Source organism: Puccinia triticina, chromosome 8A (assembly GCF_026914185.1).
Source record: "Puccinia triticina chromosome 8A, complete sequence".
In the NCBI taxonomy this organism is placed as follows: Eukaryota; Fungi; Basidiomycota; class Pucciniomycetes; order Pucciniales; family Pucciniaceae; genus Puccinia; species Puccinia triticina.
In genome coordinates, this window is record NC_070565.1 from 508,593 (window position 1) to 529,370 (window position 20,778).

Genomic DNA, 20,778 nt, shown 5'->3' on the forward strand with positions numbered 1-20,778 from the left:
GAGCGGGCCAGATCCTTTGGTCACTTTTTCATCCATTCGCCAATGTGGCTCTTCAACACAACCAAGATTTCATGATCGAGCACAACATTCCAGCATTTTGTGATTCTGCTTTCCCTGGTCAGAACGAATCAACACCTGATTCTTTTTTCTCTTCCAACTTAACCTTCACGGCAAACGGCTTCTGCAACCTTCCACATGTTGACGATAAGGATGAACCATCTCTCCCGTTTGCCTTCCTCCTCTCTCTTCCAACCTGCCAAAAAACTGGGAAACTCGCATTCAAGTCTGGGTACGATGTCACCGACGGCCCATTTATTTTTCCGGAATGCAAGTTTCAAATTTCAACCTGATGTTATGTGTCAAGCCACTTTTCGACAACGAGAATATCTACATGGAACTCTCCCACCCTTAGACCCTGGGAATGGAGACTTCATGCAAACTAGCATGTCAATGCAGATTGCAGCAAAGGTAACAAAAGTATCCGATAGAGTTACACATGGAGAATTTGAAGAAAAGACTGACATGCATTTCGGGGATGTGGAATTCCTTTCAAATAATGATAAAAAATAGCTTCTCTGCTCACCTAATTGGTTCGTAACAGTTTCATGTTTTCCTTCTTATACACATTACTAACAATTATCATTTCCACTCATTTCATTGTCCAGACCACTCATGTCTTCATCCAGAAATGCCTGTTTTCCTGCTTATGCACTTTGCTAACAATATTCATTTCCACTCAATTGCCGAGAAATGAATGTTTTCCAGTTTTCCTCATTATCTGCTTTTCAAATGACACTAAATAGCTTCGGTCCTTTTACTTGTTTTCTAAATGTCTCGTGATCTGCTCAATGAAACTTAGTTCCTCTCACAACCTGCCTTGATTTAAATAAGATGTGTATATTGCCATTCAGGTCAAAAAGCTTTCCACACACAAACAGGATTTTGTTTTGAAGGCTATTGCATTATGCATTAGTTCTGAGAAGTGGGGCTTGTCTGGGCTGCCTTGGCATGCTCTTCGTTTGGAGAGGGATGAAAAGAGTTGTCTTGATTGAGCATCCTCGAGCTTCCTGTGCAGCGAGTCATGCACCAATTTCAGACTATCTGAACTGGTGGCACGGGTGGAGTTGGCGGTGGTCCGCAACAAGTCGTGGTTAAGTGATGTGACACATAGAAGAGGCAGACATCTTGATTGATCATTGACATACGCATGATTGAATAGCATTGAAAGAGAAATCACATTCAGAGGACACTGAGAGTGACAAGTACAAAGTCAAGAGAATAAAACAAATTCAACGAGAGTAGTGACAGCATGCAGAACAACTGTGATGGAAGTCAGGATGGTAGTAGGATTGAACTCGGTCAGAAATCAGTGACTACTAGGAAGGGCAAGGGGAGGGGGAGTGTTGAGAGGAAGAGGAGGTTGTACCATAGAACTCGTGTTCGTCAACGTAATCAGGTATATCAGGGTCATAGACAACATCAATGAGGTTTTTGTCAAGATCAAGATGTATGATAGTGTTGGAATCAACATGCATGAGACGACTGGGCGTCTTGAGCCACTGAAGCTTAGTCTTTGCTCCGGGGAGAAGCACAAGTTTATACTGCCTTTTGGCAAGTTTCCAATCGGTCTTGGTCCAGGGCCATTGCTTAATGACTCCTTCAGTCTTTTCAGCTGCAACAGGAGAGACGAATTAGTTTGTGGGCATACTACCAGACCCAATCCATGCTCATGTACCCACAAAGCTTGACATGCGGACGGCCGCAGAAACTGGCCAATCACCTGACTTTGGTTTACCTGAGTCAGACGAGAGAATCAACAAGCAGAAGTCAGACAAGGGAATCAACAAGCAGAAGAAGGAAAGGTAAAGAGAGACCTCACTGACGTTTTTTGGGTTTCAACAACTGGGCAATATCAGCCACTTCATAACCAGTTAGATAAGCCTGCATCCGAGCTGGGAAGTGCTTAGTGCCATCAAGTTCGGCTGCCGAGGCAAGGAATTTTGAGGCGCCATGGGTGGCCTTGCCAAATTGGAAGCTGTGTGCTGCTAGGTGACGAGAGACTGCAAACATTATCATCTCACAGTTTGCTGTTTTGGCGATGTGAACAGCCTGCCAATAATGCAAGTAAAGCAATCAACAATTGTGCAAGGATTGACAATCAATAAGCAATCAAAAAACCACTTGCCTTGCGAAACCAATCATCCAGAAAGCTCTGGACTTGTTCAGAGGCCCTCTTGAATGACATCGACTTGCGAGTCCCATCGTCGACAGGTGTTTCATCATCGTCTGTCTTGTAATCGTCATCTGGTACACCATTTTGATAGGCAGCTTGCGCCTCAGGGGTTAGCTTGTTCCACAATAGTGACGCATCGTTCATACTGTTCTTGTTCTTCACACCCTTTCGTGCTGAAACAAGAATCAAGGAAGGATAGATGATCAATTCATACATGTAGTTATGAAAAATGAAGGGAAAAACTTACCGCCACGGAAAACAGCTCTTGCCCGCTTTGTTCTCATGAAGTGGTTAAATCGGTTTGGCTTCTTCACCGGCATCCGTTTACCACTGCAATCCAAGTGAATATATCAATAAGCTGGTTGGTAAATGAAGGGATCAAATTGGAAAAACTCGTACAGATAGGCATCTACCATGGGAAGTGAAGCACCTCGCTCAATTGCTTGGACACAGAGCTCCTTTCGCTGCTTGTGATAGAATTCAGCAAAAAAGGCTCTATCGGTGTCGGACATTGCCTTCTTTGAGTATTTCTTGGCATCAATGGCCAGCTGCGCTTCAGTTAGATTCATCAGCTCCTCATGTGAACGAGGTTGGGGAGCTGGCTGATCGCTCTCTTGAATCTTTTTCCGCTTGCGCGATCTGGTTTGGTTGAGGGAAGCAAGGGGAGCAGTAGATGCAGGTTGGTCTTGACGGGTAGTACTACGGGCTGGTAAGGCTGGATGAGTGGCCGAAGATGGTGTGCTACTGGTGCTGGATGAAGCAACACGGGGGGCTCGCTTGGCTCTAGGCTTAGCGATATTGACTTGGGAAGACAAGGGGCTAGCAATATGAGGAGTGCTGGATAGACGCACAGATGGAGAATAGTAGGTTGAAGGAGTACGAGCATCAGATGGGTTTAATGGGGAGCTGTTGTAGTGGGGCAAGTGGTTGTGATGCTGATGTGCATGATTGGAGGAGTGGTACTCAGAAGGTGAAGCAAGCTGATCAAAAAGCTCAGACGATTGGGGGATGTGAGGCGTAAAGTTAGGATCCATACGATTGAGCTGTGGACCTTGTTGACGTCGAGCGTAAAGGAGTGATTGCTGGGAACCAGAGGTGGGGGGATGATGTGAACGTGAGTGGAGTGGAGACTGATGCTGCAAGTGAGGGTGAAAGCCGGTGGGAAAACCAGAAGGCGTGGATTGATGGGGTGAGGATTGATAACCGGATGAATGGGAAGGGGACTGGCCATAACCGTGCGACTGGTCGTAGTTACTATTGTTATATGTACCAGATGGGGTGTTGAGGTTGTAGGACATCTTTGAGGAAGCGGATGGAGAGTTGATGCAGGGATGAACGGAGTGAAGTGGTGTCGCCGTTGGCCGGCCGGGTGGAACATGTCAATAGATTATAGCAGCGTACCCATTCCACAACAAATGTGGTTGCTGCGATGGCTGCGGCACTGCTGCACAGCATGTATGGTATTGGTAACAAGTGATATGTAAGTACATGAAGGTCTTTACATGTACAAATAGCAGGAGGGGGAGTGAGATGTAGCGAGGGCGCGCGAGAGGCCGAAAACACCTGTCCGCTAGCCTCGGCAACGTGGTCCCATAGACTACACAGTAGTACGTAGGGTACCGACAGGGGTGAACTCGTCCCCCCCATCTCGCCAACCCTTCCCAATCAGCCCGACTCCCCTCCAATTTGCCGCATCCATCCAGCCCATCCTGTCCCCCATCCTCCAACACTCTATTTCCTAGCCCTCAAGTGCTTTCTTTCAAGAACCTCAAATGAAGCGACCAGCCGATGAATCCAGCACAGAACTATACCCAATTGTCAGCGACATTTACGACATTGTCCCCCTTCCTTTTACTCAAGAGGCACCTGTGACAGCATAATTCCTCGGCTTGTGGCCATTGAAAATTTGCCCTCATCTTCGGCTAAAAGCCGAAAACCAAGGGAGCTGGCCGCGCCAGCCCTTTGCAAAGGCCAGCTCTGCCGGAGCTCCAATGCATGCAGGCAGGGGGAATTCTCAGGCAGCCACACACAAATGAACCAGCTCCCTCAGCTCATCCAGCTCACTGCCACCACCGAGCCAAACCAGCTCCCTCAGCTCCATCCCCCAGCTCATCCAGCTCACCGCCACCACCAAACTAAACCAGCTCCCTCAGCTCCATCCCCCAGCTCATCCAGCTCACCGCCACCACCAAGCTAAACTAGCTCCCTAAAATCAAGTTCACCCGATAAGTGTCCATGGCTTCCAGCAAATCTCACTCTACGACTCTCTCTTTCAAAGTAGACTGCAGACTTGTTGTGTTGGCTGCCCGCCAAGTCAATTTTTCCAGCGCGGCTGCAATCTCCACCTCTGACTCTTCCATATCCACTGCATCGGCCTCAGGCGGCTCCACATACATAATAGTAAGATTCTTGAACTTTTTGCAAGTTCTGTGATATACATTTTTTGATTGCTGATTGGAACCCGTTCACTCCTAAATCAATGACAATATCTCCAACAGAACTGGTTTGGACCCTACTTTTGCGATTACTCTGGTCAATACATATCCTCAAACCAGTCAAGAACTAACAACAGGCTTAGAATGTATCATTTTTCTCCCTAACAGCTCACCACATCCTTGATTCCACTTAAAAACCCACCCATCAAGCAACTCATCTCACTGTCATCATCGAAAATATCACGGCAATCAAATTGATCCATTTTTTGAGACTCAATCCGTGTCTCTTCCATCACAACCTTTATCTCTCTGGCGTTGGTGGTCTCAAACAATCAACTCTTGGTCTCATTATCAATGTTCCTTCCGATGCGACTCTTTGATCACCCCTTGGCATTGGATTGGACTTGTCGTCATCAGGATAGACCCCTTGTCGTCGAAATTGGACTCGAAGTCGTTGAGATGGACTCGTTGCCATTGGAATGGACCCGTTCGTCGTCGGTCGGGACTCGTCGCCATTGGAATGGACCCCTAGTTGTTGGATTGGACTCGTTTGTCGTCGGTCGGGACTCGTTGCCTGGATTGGACTCGTTCGTCATCGGTCGGGACTCGTCGCCGTTGGAATGAACCCCTAGTCGTTCGATTGGACTCGTCAAGCCCTTGTTCTCTTACGTACCATCAACATAGCCGGCCCAGGAACACAACCACCGTCTCCCCTTCTTCCCTCTCCAGCCATCCAGCATTGTCAAGGAGAGACTCGGTGGCATTCTTGACTTTGTCCCAAGCTACGTTGACTTCCTCCACCTTGAGAGGCTCCCCTGGTCCCTTAACAACCTCATGTTTGCCCCCTCTCCAACAAGTCCGGCATCCCCAAACACTGACCTCTGTTTCTTTTTTCACACTCCATGCCAAGTTCGGCACCCCCCGCTCTGTGCAACCGCCTTGAGAGCCTCTCCCGCTCCCCTGACAACTTTGTGACCACCTTGAGAGCCTCTGCCGCTCCCCTGACAACTTCACCTTCACACCCATCTCTCAGTCAGTACCTCCTTCCAAGCCCGTCATCACCAAGCACTCACCTCTTCTTCTATATTTACTCAAGCCCCGCCAAGGTCAGCGCCGCCTTTGCAGCGGTCATCAATCACCACGTCTGCAAACGCTTCCACTTCTTTGAATGGGTCAAGCTACACGGCAAGTGCGAGTTGGTCTTCTATGTGCCCCCCCAAAGCCACCTTTTTGCTTCAGCTCCTAGTTGTTTTGTCGAGTCCTCTTCCGTCCTTCATCTCCGCTGAATCTGTGCCTTTGTCGTTTTACGCCCCACATCCCTCTTCTCGCAGCAATGGATGTATCCGCTATAGAACCGCCTGCCTTCCTCTCCAATTTTAAAGACTTCTTCATGAACGGCAAGGTCGAGAGACCTCCGTCCCTGGCAGATCTCGTGCTGATAGGCGGTTGGAAACTATCCACCCTGAAGGGCTACAATTGCTCCATCAAGAAATTCATGGCCTTCTGTTTACGAACCGGGGAACCAATTACCTCTCTGCCGGTCACCTCCTCCGCCCTGGAGCGATTCTGCGTGTGGGACGGTCGCAACGCGTACTCGTCCAATGGCGACAAGATCGATTCGCTGACGATCAAGAAATACATGTGCGGATTAAAGGCGTGGCACACGTTTCACTCGGCCCGTTTTCCCACAAAGAACAAAGACAGGATTGACCTGATGCTCAAATCCTGCACCCGTATCGACGCGTCCGTAGCTCACAAGACCCCAAAACCCGCTGTTATGTTATGGCAGCTAGTCACCATTGCGAATCTGCGCTTCGGAGGAGATGATTTCGACAGGGCCGTGGCTGACCTAGCCATCGTTGCCTTCTGGGGCCTGGCTCGCTTGGCCGAACTCACGTACGATAAAAAATCCGGCCCTTTGCCCTACAGTACCTCCCTATTGTCCTCAGACGTGGCTTTCTCTGGCGGCTCAACCTTAGGCGAGATTGTGACTTTGACGATCCGGTCCGCAAAGACGGCATCTCCGGGAACCCCCCAGCTGATTGTGTTATCTCCACAACGCGGCATCCGTTGTCCGGTCAAAGCGGTCAAGAGGCGGCTGGCCGAGCTCGGGACGACCGGAACATCTCTTTTCGGCTACCAAGTGGATGGTAGACGGGTTCACCTGACGAGGCGCGACGTAGTCTCACGGATCCAACAGGCGGTGACAGCGGGGGGCCACAATCTCGTTTTAGGACACAGTTTCCGAGTCGGCGGAGCCTCCCTCCAGTTTGCCCTAGGGATGTCGGCTAGTGACATTCGCCGTTTGGGGCGCTGGAACTCCGCCTGCTACAAACTGTACATCCGCACGTACAGCGCAGAAGAGACGCGCCGGTCGAAGATAATCCTGAAGAATGCGGCACGCAATGGGGAAGGGTTGGAGTGAAGGAGTTGGTTTAGTTTGTTCGTCTGTATCTTCTAGACTGTTGTTTTCCCTGGTTTTTCCGAGTGAACCCCCAGTCCTTCACCGCCACAGGCAACAAGAAGGTGTAAATAGATTCTGTATGACTTCCACTATGTAATTGTGAGACACCAATAGTTATCATGCAATTCAATTTTTTATTTGATAGAAACAAATCATATCCATCGAAGCAAAGAGGTGGAAAAGAGATTGTATTCTAAGTTCCAAAACTGATGTGAGAAGCGGAGCAGTGGCTGTATACTATTTATGAATTGAAACAGGGAATGAATATGTCAAAATTTGGAAGAAAACATTGCTCAAATTCCATCTGGATTGTTGTTATTGTGCATATCATATAAATCAGGGTTTACATCTACATAATGCAGCACCTCTCGGTCAAGAATTGCCTCTTCATCGTGGTCAGCCTGGTTTTCAAACTCCACAATTATTCCCTCCCCAGCTACCAATTTTTCCCACATTTCCCGTGATTTGGAAATATGCAACTGCCATTGTTCGAGTATACCCTCATCAGGATCTGGCCGAATTTCCACGTATTTTTTGCTCCAGGTCAAAAGCTGACTGCACTTTGAGTTCCAAGACATCCATAAGCGGCAGTGACGTTTTGCCAGATTGCAGAATATGGATTGCAGGACTGTCTTCGGAATGTGATGGTCAGCAGAAATTTTATCAAGCCTTTGTTGAATAGGCGTAAACATGTCCATTCCTTGTGTTTCTTCACGAAAAAACAAAAGTTAGAATGTCTTCACCAAATGAATTATCACCAGTTCAACCTTACCATTATCCAATGATACATAAATGTTTTCCAACACCTCAGCTTGCTGAATACCCCACTTCACCATCTGCCTCGCCTCTCTGGCAATGCGGTGCAGTTCGTCCGTACAGTTTGTTAAGGAAAGGTAGGCCTCAATGCCTATCTGTACATTTGGATCAACTGCCCAAGGCTCATCGGGGTGGCTAAGTGGACCCAAGTTCCAAAACTGATCCTCCATACCAAAGGATTTAACCTCTTCTAATGTTGGTGTTGCCAAAGGGGTTTGAGGATTGAATTCGGAGTTGAAATACTGAGCCCAATTATGATAGGCAGACCACTTGTTCTTTAAGAGTTTAACCTTGCTGTTCATCTGTTTCTTGTATCGTGCTTGTACCCGTGTACCTGTTTTATCCCAATCAAAATACAAGTCAGAACAGCAATGTGACATGGAAATATAAGTCTCATACCTGAACCTCCACGATCCCACTTCTTCTGCATTTCAAGGACTCCAACCTTGGCCTCGTAAAGTTTGGATTTGCTAACTCTGAGCTTTATTAAAGCTTTTGATTCAGCATCTTATAATCAACAAATACACAATCAGTATTCTTATTCTAATGTCTTCTGGTGTGTGCAAGATCACGCACCGGATGCCCCTGGCAAGTTACAAAAGTTATCCGAGCCAAGTTCCTCAATGAGATTGTCAATTTCACTTTCCAAGAAGTTTATGGTTTCCGCAGACTGTTCTAGTAGCCTCATTTGAGTGGGTGTCCTATTCCTCCTTCTTGTCTGCCGAATTTCTTGTATTTCAGAACTAGGTAAAACACAACATAAATTTGAGTGGTGAAATGTTTACAAATCAAAAATACCTTCTTACTTGGTTTCTTGGAGCTTATCCTCCAATTCAACAAGCTCTTCTACCCGCTTTAATGTCTCCTTTTCGCTTTCATTTTGCATTGCTAGGAGTTGAACCTCTCGTTGGCGATCCCATTGGCTTTTGAAGTAGTCCAGTGTAAAGCCAAACTCGTGGTTGAGATTCATCAGGAGGGAATTTGACTTGATCCTCTCTTCTTTGATCTGCTGGCCTCGTTCAAAAAGTAATGTGACTGGAAAAGTGGCAAATATGACGTTAGCTCTGTATGCAACACACTTTAATTTAATTGGAACAATTTCCACCTGCATAAGTTCTCCCTACATCATTATGATGGGTAGATTGTATATCCAGTCCAACAAGTCGGTGGTTGCATGTCAAATACCTCAGCTGTCGGATCAGTGGTGATAAGAAAGCCCAGAATCTTTCCATTCCTTCCCCATCAGACATACCCCACCCATCATTTAATCTTGGGTTATAGCGGAGTTGGCATGACCATTGGTGCACATATGCATGAAATACACTTGTGCCAAACTTCAGAAGATTGGCTTCTTGGTGCTCAGGGAATTGATTGCGCTTTCAGGCAAAAATGATCTGTGTGAGTAAAAAATAATGATCAAGAAAGAAGCACAAGAAATACCAACTCTAATGATGCCTTTTTCTATGTTACATCCGATGTCATACAAAAACCCCAGCTTTTTGGTATACCCTTCACCATCCTTTGTATCTTCAATGAGCTTTTTGATCATTGTCATTGGAAAACATGCCCTTACAAGAAAAATTCATATCACTTCAGTTCGTGTTGACATCAAACAAGGATCAAGACAAGAACCACTCACTTCTCCCCACTCTGGACAATATTAATCAGCTGTAATATCTGATCATGACAACATGCCATCCCGAAAAGACCAGTCTCGTCACACTCTTTCCAAGTCTTACCGGTCCGGACATCATCTGCTGCGGTGTGCTGTTGAGTGCATCGGTCCTGGACATAAATCAACAAGATTTCTGTATTAATGGAGAGTTGTGAGATATAATCGAATTCTGGATTTGATCGCACCAAAACATTGTTGTCAGGGACCTCTTGCATGTCACCATTCATTTCTCTCTCCATGCTCGTAAGTTCTTTAGGGACAACAAACAAGGAAGGGGTTTTTATACTGTTGGGAATTTCAACACTGGCTTTCAGGTGTCTACGATGTTGGAAATTACCATCCATGCACACCACATGATGAGGCTCATCTTCCCGCTTCCCAGGCACATAAGGACCAAAACACTTTGGACAAATGGCAGCCAACTTATCAAGTGGTTTCATATCCATCATCAGTTCCACAATGACCTGTTCTCGTCTAAGCATTTCACGGAATGCATCGACAGCAGAAGACAATGTTCGTCGCCATTCACGAGTCTGTTGGAAGGAATTATCAATTAGAAAAGGGTTCCTTTTTCAAGTTCTATCAAATGCTTACTTGGTAGGATTCATCAGATTCATCTGGAGAATTTGGAACCAGGATGAGTGGGTTGTGCGCGTCCAGAAACTCATCGATAGATTTAGAAAATGGTGACATTGCGACCGCACTTCTCTTCCATAGGATGTGATGAAAACGCAGAAGACGGATGGAAAAAGCGGTTCGAGGGAACTTTGGAGAACCACCAATGTATCCCATTTGGATAAGTCGTACTTGGTCGGGTTGGCAACCACAGAATACAATTTGGTCCTGCGTACGAGCTTGAATATATAATTGATTGGACTCAGTCAGTTTGATACTATTCATAGATTCGTAAACAATGACTCAACTGAGGAGATCCACAAGAACTACCGGTCGCATTCGAGTTTCTTGACATTGACATTCGGGCTTCCAGTCTTTATTCCACTTGAGTAGATCTCCCCAATCTGATGTTTGGGCCGCACACTCGTAGAACTGAGAAAACATTTCGTCGTATACCTCAGCCCAATGCTTCTCCTCCAATATTTTTTTTAGCGTGTAATCCTCGCTTTCAAGATATTCTTGCAACTGTTGAACACGGTGATCAATCGGAAATGGTTCTGTCTCTGGATTTTCTTCATAGCTTGGATGGTATTCGTCTCTTTCTTGTTGATTGGGTGTCGCTGTTTGTGTGTTTTGGTCGTGTGGGGTTGATTGTGTCTGCAAGCTGCCCACAAATTCCTGTGATCCCCGCTCAACCTCCTCGAGGAAAGCAAGACCTTGGGCAGTTTGGGGCTTTTTAGACCTACGCTGTTGCTTCCCACCCTCACCCTCAAATCCTCTCATGCCGAAGTATCTAACAAGAATGAATGAAGGTCCCCATATGTCACTGTTTGCAGTCAAAGATAAAAATCGGTTCTGATAACGTACATGAGTAGGGCCTGCAAGCAATTTTTGAGAAGAGAGTTGTTGCGAAGATTGGATTGTTGATGTTTTCTTTGAGTATTCCACAAAAAGGTTTGAGTGTGGAGTGCGGTTGGTTTGCGCGTTTTGGCTAATGTATACCACAGCCAAATTGGGTTGTACACTGTAATGCTAAAACAAGCTTACTCATGCTTCTGATAGAATTTCCATGAAAAAAATTACACATCATAATTCCTTCATATCCCATCAACATGGCTCAAGTTGATTTGGTTTTTGGCTGTTTACTTGAGTGAAAAATAATGTCCTGTGTACGTACATGTTTTCATAAAATATATTATACCACACATAGATTAGAATAATTTTTGATGAATCTGGACAGTTATTTGTAACTTGTGGATGAAAGCTATGTCCACAGTCTATATGTTTTCAAAAACCATCATCAAATCATGCATAGATAAATGACACACGCCCCAATTATAAACATTTCTTTGAGATATTTTTGAAAATGAACTGAAAAGTATTTGAAAACAAAATGAAAACAAAGTGAAAACATTTTTTTTCCCAAAAATGGTTCAAACACACCTGGGTGTATTTGAGTGCATCTACAGTATTTTTGAACTTACAAAGATTTCAAAAAAAAGTACAATTTCTTTTTTGGACAAGTTCAAAAACTTTTCAAAAATATCTCAAAATAGTGTTTATAATTGGGGCCACATTTGCTCCAACTCAATTCATCTTATTATTTAGGAATCAATTTAGGTTCATTTGTGCAGTGCAAGTGTGTGGGGCAAGTCTGAACTTTTGAGAAGTTTAAAGATGCCCATGAAGCAGTTGGTTACAGGAAACTGGATACACTTCTGTATGGAGAATTTGAATGTTCAAGCAGTAAAACATTGGATGGTGGCCAACCAGTTTATTCAAGTGGATGATGTGCATCCACTTTTGATCAAGGATGTGCTTGACTGAATTCCATTGATAGAAGTGAGTCATTTTCATGACCAAATGATCAGGTGGTATGTCATGAGGGGTCATTTACAGAAATGAAGTAAAATACCTGTAGGCTCACATACAGCTTTTACTCACTGGTTTGGAAATCAGCCAAGTAATATCTTACTCCTTAAATTATTCCATCAGTTTCCATAGTCATCCCTGGGATGAATCAAAAATTTAAATCAAACTTTCAGAGAATGTGGTTCAAAATTGCAAACTTTATTCTGCCAATCATTAATTGATACAATCTACCAAGTTTCACACATGGTCCACTTCAAAAAAAGCTAAAACACAGCTCCTGGCAGAAATTTGCATAATATTTGAAGTACCACAGGACTGTATGATATAATTAATGATTCAATCAAGAATAGAAATGAATTATTTTGTTTCTTGGATGGCATATTGGACAGAATTTTTTTTTCTGGGGGATTTCCTATTCATGGAATGCAGTTCTCAAGAGTCAGGACCCCAGCAAGCTTTCCCAAGTCAGAGCAAAAAACCCAAAATAATGAATGCTTGAGGTGTCCTGTTCAATTGGAGTATCAGTTGCAAATTAACAAGACATCTCAAAATTTGAACATACCATCATATAAGTTCTTGAAAACATAAAATGTTATCTGCAGGGACTGTCAATTTTTATCTGCAAAAAAGGGCCAAAAACCTGAAGTGTGTCACATTTTTATGTTCTTAAATTGGAGGGCCTTAAATTAAAACTGCTTTTAATTTGTTTCTTTGGTGGAGGAAAAATATTTAACATTGTGGAAAAAAATGCACCAGCTTTCCAAGCATTCCCATCGTTGCTGAAAATGTTTACACAGCAGGCAATCGGATGTCGCCCGCAGCGACACCCAAGTAACAGGGGTCCTCTTGGCTTGGGTGTCGCGGCGGGCTGCGCGCAAAAACCAATTGCCCGCTGTGTTACATGCTTGAAACCAGTCTGACTCGTTGATTGGTTTACCCTAACTCCAAAGCCCCCCATACGACCTCTGGAAACCCCCTTAAGTGGTTGAAACTCGCAGATACGCCTTGGCGCTTGACAACAGCACATGTGCCAGGATCTTCCACTGAACAGTGAGAGGCTCATTTGGTAAGCAAATTGGACATGCGACTAACTTTTTAAGCAAACTGGACATGTGACTAACCAGTTTGTTTTTTGTATCTCCAGCTGCACTGCCACATATTGTCTGACAACACTCGCGATTCACTACACCATCACCCCAGCCTCGCAGATACTCGTTGGCTTGCAGAAACTGATTGGCTCGGAGAATTGGCTCGGAGATACTTGTTGGCTCTGATATTTGTTGCCTCGCAGATACTCGTTGGTGCTTGACAATAGCTGAAACATGCGACTAACTTTTTAAGCAAACTGGACATGCAACTAACCAGTTTGTTTTTTGTATCTCCAGCTGCACTGCCACATATCGTCCGACAACACTCGCGATTCACTACACCATCACCCCAGCCTCGCAGATACTCGTTGGCTTGCAGACACTCATTGGCTCGGAGATACTTGTTGGCTCTGATAGTCGTTGCCTTGCAGATAATCGTTGGTGCTTGAAAATAGCTGAAAAGTTGAGTGACATGTGTGTGACTAACTTGGTAAGCAAAACGGACATGGGACTAACCAGTTAGGTATCTCCAGCTCCACTGCCATTTAAATTCGGACATCGCAAGCGATTCCAAACGCCGACTGCCATTTAAATTCGGACATCACAAGCGATTGCGAACGCCGACTGCCCCAGCCTCGCAGATACATACTTGTTGGCGCTTGCCAATAGCGGAAAAGGTGAGTTACATGCGTTCAACTAACTTGGTCAGCAAACAGGACATGGGACTAACCAGTTAGGTATCTCCAGCTCCACTGCCATTTAAATTTGGACATCGCAAGCAATTACAAACGCCGACCGCACCAGCCTTGCAGATACATACTCGATCACGCTTGCCAATAGCCGAAAAGGTGAGTTACATATGTGCGACTAACTTGGTAAGCAAACAAGACACACGACTAAACAGTTTTTTTTGGGTATCTCCAGCGGAACTGCCATATACCTTCTGGCATTGCAATCAATTCAATACACCAAACACGCCAGGGTCGGAGCACCTCTCGAACCAGTTACCAGAAATCATCTCCATTAGATTGTGATAGGAGGACCTTTTTCGCAACAGGAGATGATGGATGGTAACAATGGTTACATCAATCAGAGAAGGATCAACAACCGGCGAAGGAATCAAATCAACGATCGATTTTCGGAATATGTTTTGACTATAGATAGTACCGCTGGAAGTCAAAATCCTCCACCACATCCTCGCCCGATGGGTACTCCATCTCCAACCTCAGCTCCTCCAACATCTGTAGTAATCCAACTTCGATCATCGGTCCGGGCCCTCCTCAAGTGGAGGCTGTGAGAGAAAATCACATTCCAGCTTTGGCCAGCCATCGGGCTGACATTATCAACACTGCTCCAAACAATACGACCAACCATCCGGACGTACTCCAAGTGGACGCTAATCTTGTTGATATGGGCCCCATCAATACATCCAACCATCTGGTTCCACTCCCTGTGGAGGCTTCTCTTGTCGAAACGGGAATCAATATGGCGAATCTTCCAGATCCTCTTCCAGTGGAGGCTGCCGAAAATCCAAACGAGATGGAGGCTGCCAACAACCCCAACGAGAATAGAATTATTTGGTCCAAGCGGCCATTCAAACCAATAGAGCTGTATCCCCACATGCTTGGCGATGATCCTGACCAAAAACCTACTCCAGAAGAACTCGTCCAAGCTATGGAGATTGCTGCCCAATTCCACTACTTTCATCATGGGAAAGTCATTCTTACAGACCGGAGGGAAAAATCGAAAATCATCGCAGTGATTGAATTCACCCCGATCAACGAGTTGACACCCAAAGAAATCGCAGAAATAAATCTGGTCACATCTTTCCTTAAAGCAACCACTGAATTCATCAATGTGGTTGGCTCTGATTCCCGCTCCTGGTTTGGCCGCATGTGGGCCATAGGGTGGAGGAAATGCATGGAAGCTTACGAACTAATAGGACGATACCGGAACAGGCAAGCCATAAAGAAAAATCCTGAAACTTACGACCGTGTGATGAGATCATCGGCCACACCTTGTTCAATCCTTGGCCAAATGCTTCGTCGATTGGCCAACGTGGTATTTGAGGAAAACCGAGAATTAATGGTTCAGAACTCCATTCCATCAGTTGCCTCACTCGAATTTGATACGCCATTGAATGAAGATGACTGCGCACCCAATCTCACATTCACCGTTGATGGATTCTGCAACCAGCCACACAAAGACAACAAGGATATCTCCGAGTTTGCATTTGGCCTTTTTCTTCCCGTCTTGAAGGAAAATTGGCATCTTAGTACTTTGCCCCTAGATCCTTGTTACACTCAAGGTTCATTTGTCTTTCCAGACCAACAATGCGGTCTGGACTTATCCCGATGCAACGGCATTGTAAAGATGGTCTGGCGAGCGAACGAGTACAGACATTGTACATTACCAGCCACAATGCGTAGCACAGAAATGCAAGTTGGGATTTCAATGCAGATCAACGAACGAACTGCAAAAACCTCAAGGGACACTGCAAGTGGTGAAATATTCCAACGGCCATCCAATCTGAAGAAGCCACGAAATTTTCTCTATGTTGGGGGTCATCAGAATCTCATGCCATTTTTGTCTCCTGGTACTTCACACTGATCAATATTTTTCACAATATTTTCTTTCTTAGAGCTGCTTATTTTTTCTCTCAAACAAACATGTTTAGCCGGTCATCACTAGATGTAGCTCATCTTCTAGCTGTTTACTTTGACTCCCAATTTTTTTCTAGCTTTTGACTTGATCTCCCTGTGTTTTCTCTTGCTTTGATCTATCAGTTTTTTTGTGAGTGAAGTGACTATTGAATGTTGATTGTGGGCCACATAGGTCTATGTTTCTTATCAAGGCTGAAACTCTGTGTGGTCAGCCCAAAAAGCGGTAGCGGAGCACCAGTCTCACTGTGCTACCACTGAAAATAGCCAAGACCCACTTTTCCCCGACCCAAAAAGTGGTAGTGCAGTAGGTGGGGCCACTGATCCTTTCAGCACCGGGCAGTGGCCACCAAAACAGCTGCGCTTTGGTCGCTGCACTTTTTTGGCTGGCAGCGGGGGAGCGCTACGCGGCCAGCTCAAAAAGCGGTAGTGCAGCAATGGTTCCACTGTGCTACCGCTGAAAGTAGCAGTTCCAGTGGTAGCGCAGCGGGCAGGGCCGCTACTTGCAGTGCAGCGCAGTGGCCCCCAAAACCGTTGCGCTTCACACTGCACTGCACTTTTTGAAGCACAGCACTTTCACCCTTGTTCTTATCTGGCTGAAGTCAGCCTCCTGAACTAATTGAGCTAAGAGTGGGTTTTATTTTTCAGACTTGGTGCGTCATTGAAATGGGCAGGGCTATCTTGAAAATAAAAATAAAAATGAAAATAAAAATAGGGGCTTGATTAATTGACTCCCAATATTTCGACTTCTGACTCCCAAAATGGGTTTACGTCCTGGGGACCCCAAAATGACGTCCTCCCCGGGTCCCCAGGACCAAAAATTGACCCCGGGATTTTTTGGGAGTCGGAAGTCAAAAATACAAATATGAAAAGGGAGTCGGACATTTAATTTCCCAAAAATCCCAGAAAACATAGAAATATTCATATCTTGCCACTGGAGCACCCAAACGCGCCCATATTTTTACAGCAATATAAATACATTTTCTAGAAATTATGATGAGATGTACGTGAGTCTGAACCCTCAGAAAAGCCTTAAATAGCCAGGGGGCTAATTTGGCGGATTTCCTACTAAGGAAATCCGCCAAAGCCTTAGCTACAGTACTCCAAAAGCCACCAATTTTTTTTCTGCCATAAAAACAAACTTTTTTAAACATATACTCAGCGTCACGGCATTGGCACACCTCAGGGAGACCATTTGTAGCTGCGGGGCGGATTTGGCTGATTTCCTACTGACGCAATCCGCCACATCCTGAGCTATGGTGCTCCAAACACCCCCAGATTTTTTCTGCCACATAAATACACTCTCCAGAGCATATTTTAAGCTTCACGGCATTAGCACACCTCAGGGAGACCCTGTGTAGCCGGGGGCGGATTTGGCGGATTTCCTACTAACGCAATGCGCCATGTCCTGAGATACGGTGACCCAAATGCCCCCAAAATTTTTCTGCAACATAAATACACTCTCTAGAGCATATTTTAATCTTCACGGCATTAGAACACCTCAGGGAGACCCTGTGTAGCCGGGGGGGCAGATTTGGCGGATTTCCTACTACTTATCCTCACTTGAACCCTCTATATCTTCTGATCAAGAAGAGATATAAAAAAACGGAAGACTCTCAAAAGATTCCCCGCCCTCATATCTACAATTACCGATACAGACCGTAAACATATTCCTAACGGCGTAGGACCGCGCAGAGGAAGAAAACTACGACTATACACAATATGAATAAATAACTACCCCGCGGGTACACAGGGTCTCCCTGAGGTGTGCTAATGCTGTAGTGCCCCCAAGTGCCCCAAAATTTCACAGCACTGATTCAAACATGTCATTATAACTTCATAAGATTCTCCAACAACTTAAATCATTTCGGAGGGGGGGGGGAGAAAGACAGCAGAAAATAAGAATAAATGACTAAGAAAGAGAAAAACTAACAAAAGATAAAAGAAAATACAACTAGTAATGGGTTGCTTGATTCAATAGCTTCCTCCCAGCAGTACATTTGAAACAGTCAGAGAATTTTTTCTCCCAAGGGAGAGCTTCAGGAGAAGCCTTGGAAACCCAATCCTTGCGAAGAAGCTGGGGAGCAGGGAATAAGAATGGAACTTTGAGGACTAGGGGAACAAAGTGATCTTGGACCAGACCAAGGAAAATGGGAGGATTTTGGTTGGGGGGGCAGAAATATGGGAGGAAAGTCTGAGACCAGTTTTTGGAGAAGAAAAAAACTGGCCGCTGGAAGGCATTGGCCATGACTTCACCCGTCGATGGCATAGACATCCACTTATTCCTATCCACAAAGCCTGGTGCTGCCCTGAGTCGGTGCAAGAAAGCGTCGATATTGTGGAAGATTTGGTGCTGGACATACCATTTGCGGCGGTTGGTGATTTCGTCAATCAATTCGTCACGGATATGCTTGTAATCGTCCTGTCCGCGTCCCAAAGCCCAGGCCACTGCTCGGAATCCACAATTTCCATCTGCGTCGACGTCCAAGACCTTCGAGACACTATCCTGAATGATGAAGGGGAGGGAGGGAATGAAAGAATTATCTTCAGGGGGTTCGGCGGCAGGCTGTTGGCGTGGTTCTTTGGGTCGAGGGGGGACTGGCAGTTTCTTGGAGGCTCCTGGGGGTGGTGGCGGACAAGAGACAGGCCCTGGCGGCGGTGGCGGAGGACAAACGGCGACGGTGGTCTTCATTGCGCGTGATCTAGTCTTTGGGGCGGGTTTTTCTTCAGGCTCTGCGGGCGGTGAGGGTGGGATTTGGTTGGCAGCCTTGATTGGGCGGAATTTCTTCTTTGGTGCTGGTTTCTCATTGTCTGAGGTGTCGTCTTTTTCTGAAGATTCCTCCTTTGCTGAAAATTCCGACGGTTCTTTTTCTTCTTCGACTTCTTCAACTTCTTCCACTTTTTTGGGCGGGGCTGATTTTCCTTTGCGCGCTGGGAGGATCCTCTTCTTAGGTGGTTCTTCAGTTTTTGCGGGGGGCAGGGTGGTTTTATTTGTCGGCGGTTGGGGTTTTTTGGCTGGCGTTTTCTTCTTTGTCTTCTCCGCAGGCTTTGAATCTTCAACTTTCTGCTTCTTGACGTTCTCGGCGTGCTTCTCTTCTTTCTTGCGCTTCTTTTCGACGTGTTCAAAGCTTGAAGGGTCCCTGCGAGTGGATTTGGGTTTGTTCGTGGATCCTTTAGGTCTTCCACGCGTTTTTTGAGGTTCAGTAGGAAGCTTGATGTCAATGACGGTGCCGGTGCCTTCAATGATACGGTTGATTGCGGCGAGTTGAAAGTCCAGTTGCGCGGGATTCATGGCCAGGAGCTTGCGCTTGATGTTGTCTATGGCGGAAACAAGGTCTTCATCAGGGGTTTTCTTGGTGAGGCGCAAGGACTGGATGGACATGGGGGGCAAAGAAAAGAAATGTCAGCGCTGTATCAGATTTAAATGACCAACTCCCATGTTTTGACATCCGACCTGCATTAATATGCATCCGACTCCCAATATTAAATTTCCGACTCCCAGAATTATAATTCCAACTCCTGGAATAATAATTCCGACTCCCGAAAAAAAACCCAAAGAACGACAATTTTTACGGAAGATAAAAGGCAAAGAGGCATGGAAAATTGCCAAAAAGGCCGCACACAAAACCGCTGCTCACCTGAATGTGCCATTGGTCGTGAAACATATTGGGGGTCAGTGAATCCTTTGATTCCAAAAGTTCAACCATCTGATGCTTGCACGGGATTCCGGTCCGTTTGCTGTAATGTCCGTGGCACTGATCCTTGGGTGAAAGCTTTTTGGCGTCCACGAAATTGTTGTATGCCTTGCGGAGCGCATAATTTGTGATGACGCCACGGCATTTGTTGAAGAACTTTGGGAGATACCGCAGGGTTGTCATCTTCTGTTGATGGAAATTTGACGCAATTTCATGGTATTGCGCCTCAAGAGCATTGCTGATGATCTTGATGACGGCGGTGAAGTTGTGCTGGGGGCCAAGGAGGTGAGACTTGATGAAAGCGTGAGCAGATTCCATTCGAGATGTCGTGCGATTGTCGAAGTGAGCAAGATCCTTAGTCCACGCGTTTGAGTAATGTTTGGCAACTGGAAGCCAAGTATCTGTGACATATTTTTCAAATTTGGGCCCGTATTTCGACGCAAATCGGCTGAAAGAAGATCTGAAATCAGCTTGCGTGCGTATTTTGACCAAATTCGACCAGTATTGGAGCATGTCCTTCTCTTGGGCTTGATCCTTGATGAGTTTGGAAGCTTTGGCGAGAAGGTTCTTCTGAATATGCCAAGTACAGAGCATATGATCAGCATCCGGAAAGGCGGTCGAGAGAGAGTTGATCAGAGCTTTTTCACAATCCGTGATGACGACCGCCGGGGGAGGGATTTTGTGAGAATTGAAGACTGAGACCATTGATTCCAGCGCCCAGTTGTAGAAGGATGTCGTTTCTTCTCTCATGAAACAAAAAGCAACACTGAAAGTTTTGTTGGCACCAGTAATACCGGAGATGTGAAGCAGCGGCATGTCGTACTTGTTCGTCTTGTACGTACAATCGAGGAGGAGGATATGATGGTACACTGTGAGAAATTCAATTGATTGAGCATGGCAAAAGAATAAGGCCTGGAGATTGCCGTTGTTGTCGACTTTTGCAGAGGTAGTGAAATCAGTCTTGTTGAGCGTCTTGTTGAGGTGACTGACCGGACTGAGACCTTGAAGCGATTGCTGCTGATCTTTCCGGCGGGCAACGTAGATTGTACTGATAGTGGCTAGAATCTTCTCATCTGGGTGGGTTTTCTTCAGTGCTTCCAGGATAGCCGCTGGTTTCAAGCCGGCGTCGCCGAGATTCTTCATTTCTTCATAGAGAGACGGCGTGAGCTTTCTATTGGTCGTGTGGGCGGCAGGATACTCAGACGGAAGGTGATTGTGTAGCGGA

General features: G+C 45.7%; 3 protein-coding genes across 3 annotated transcripts; 2 read left to right on the forward strand and 1 right to left on the reverse strand.

Annotated features, from left to right (window-relative positions):
• Window positions 1–1,727: 1,727 nt before the first annotated feature.
• On the reverse strand, window positions 1,728–3,531 carry PtA15_8A55 (uncharacterized protein; the record flags this gene model as incomplete). Its single annotated transcript, XM_053172001.1, has 5 exons — window positions 1,728–1,795; window positions 1,884–2,087; window positions 2,182–2,406; window positions 2,481–2,563; window positions 2,633–3,531. 5 exons carry the CDS (start codon window positions 3,529–3,531, stop codon window positions 1,728–1,730), a joined length of 1,479 nt encoding a protein of 492 aa, XP_053022709.1.
• A 1,503-nt stretch (window positions 3,532–5,034) lies between these two features.
• Window positions 5,035–5,954, forward strand: PtA15_8A56 (uncharacterized protein; the record flags this gene model as incomplete). Its single annotated transcript, XM_053172012.1, has 2 exons — window positions 5,035–5,282; window positions 5,765–5,954. 2 exons carry the CDS (start codon window positions 5,035–5,037, stop codon window positions 5,952–5,954), a joined length of 438 nt encoding a protein of 145 aa, XP_053022710.1.
• A 7,749-nt stretch (window positions 5,955–13,703) lies between these two features.
• PtA15_8A57 (uncharacterized protein) lies at window positions 13,704–15,569 on the forward strand (the record flags this gene model as incomplete). The annotated part of the gene is made up of 5 exons (XM_053172023.1): window positions 13,704–13,716; window positions 13,807–13,875; window positions 13,946–14,046; window positions 14,363–15,448; window positions 15,525–15,569. 5 exons carry the CDS (start codon window positions 13,704–13,706, stop codon window positions 15,567–15,569), a joined length of 1,314 nt encoding a protein of 437 aa, XP_053022711.1.
• Between the last annotated feature and the right edge of the window lie 5,209 nt (window positions 15,570–20,778).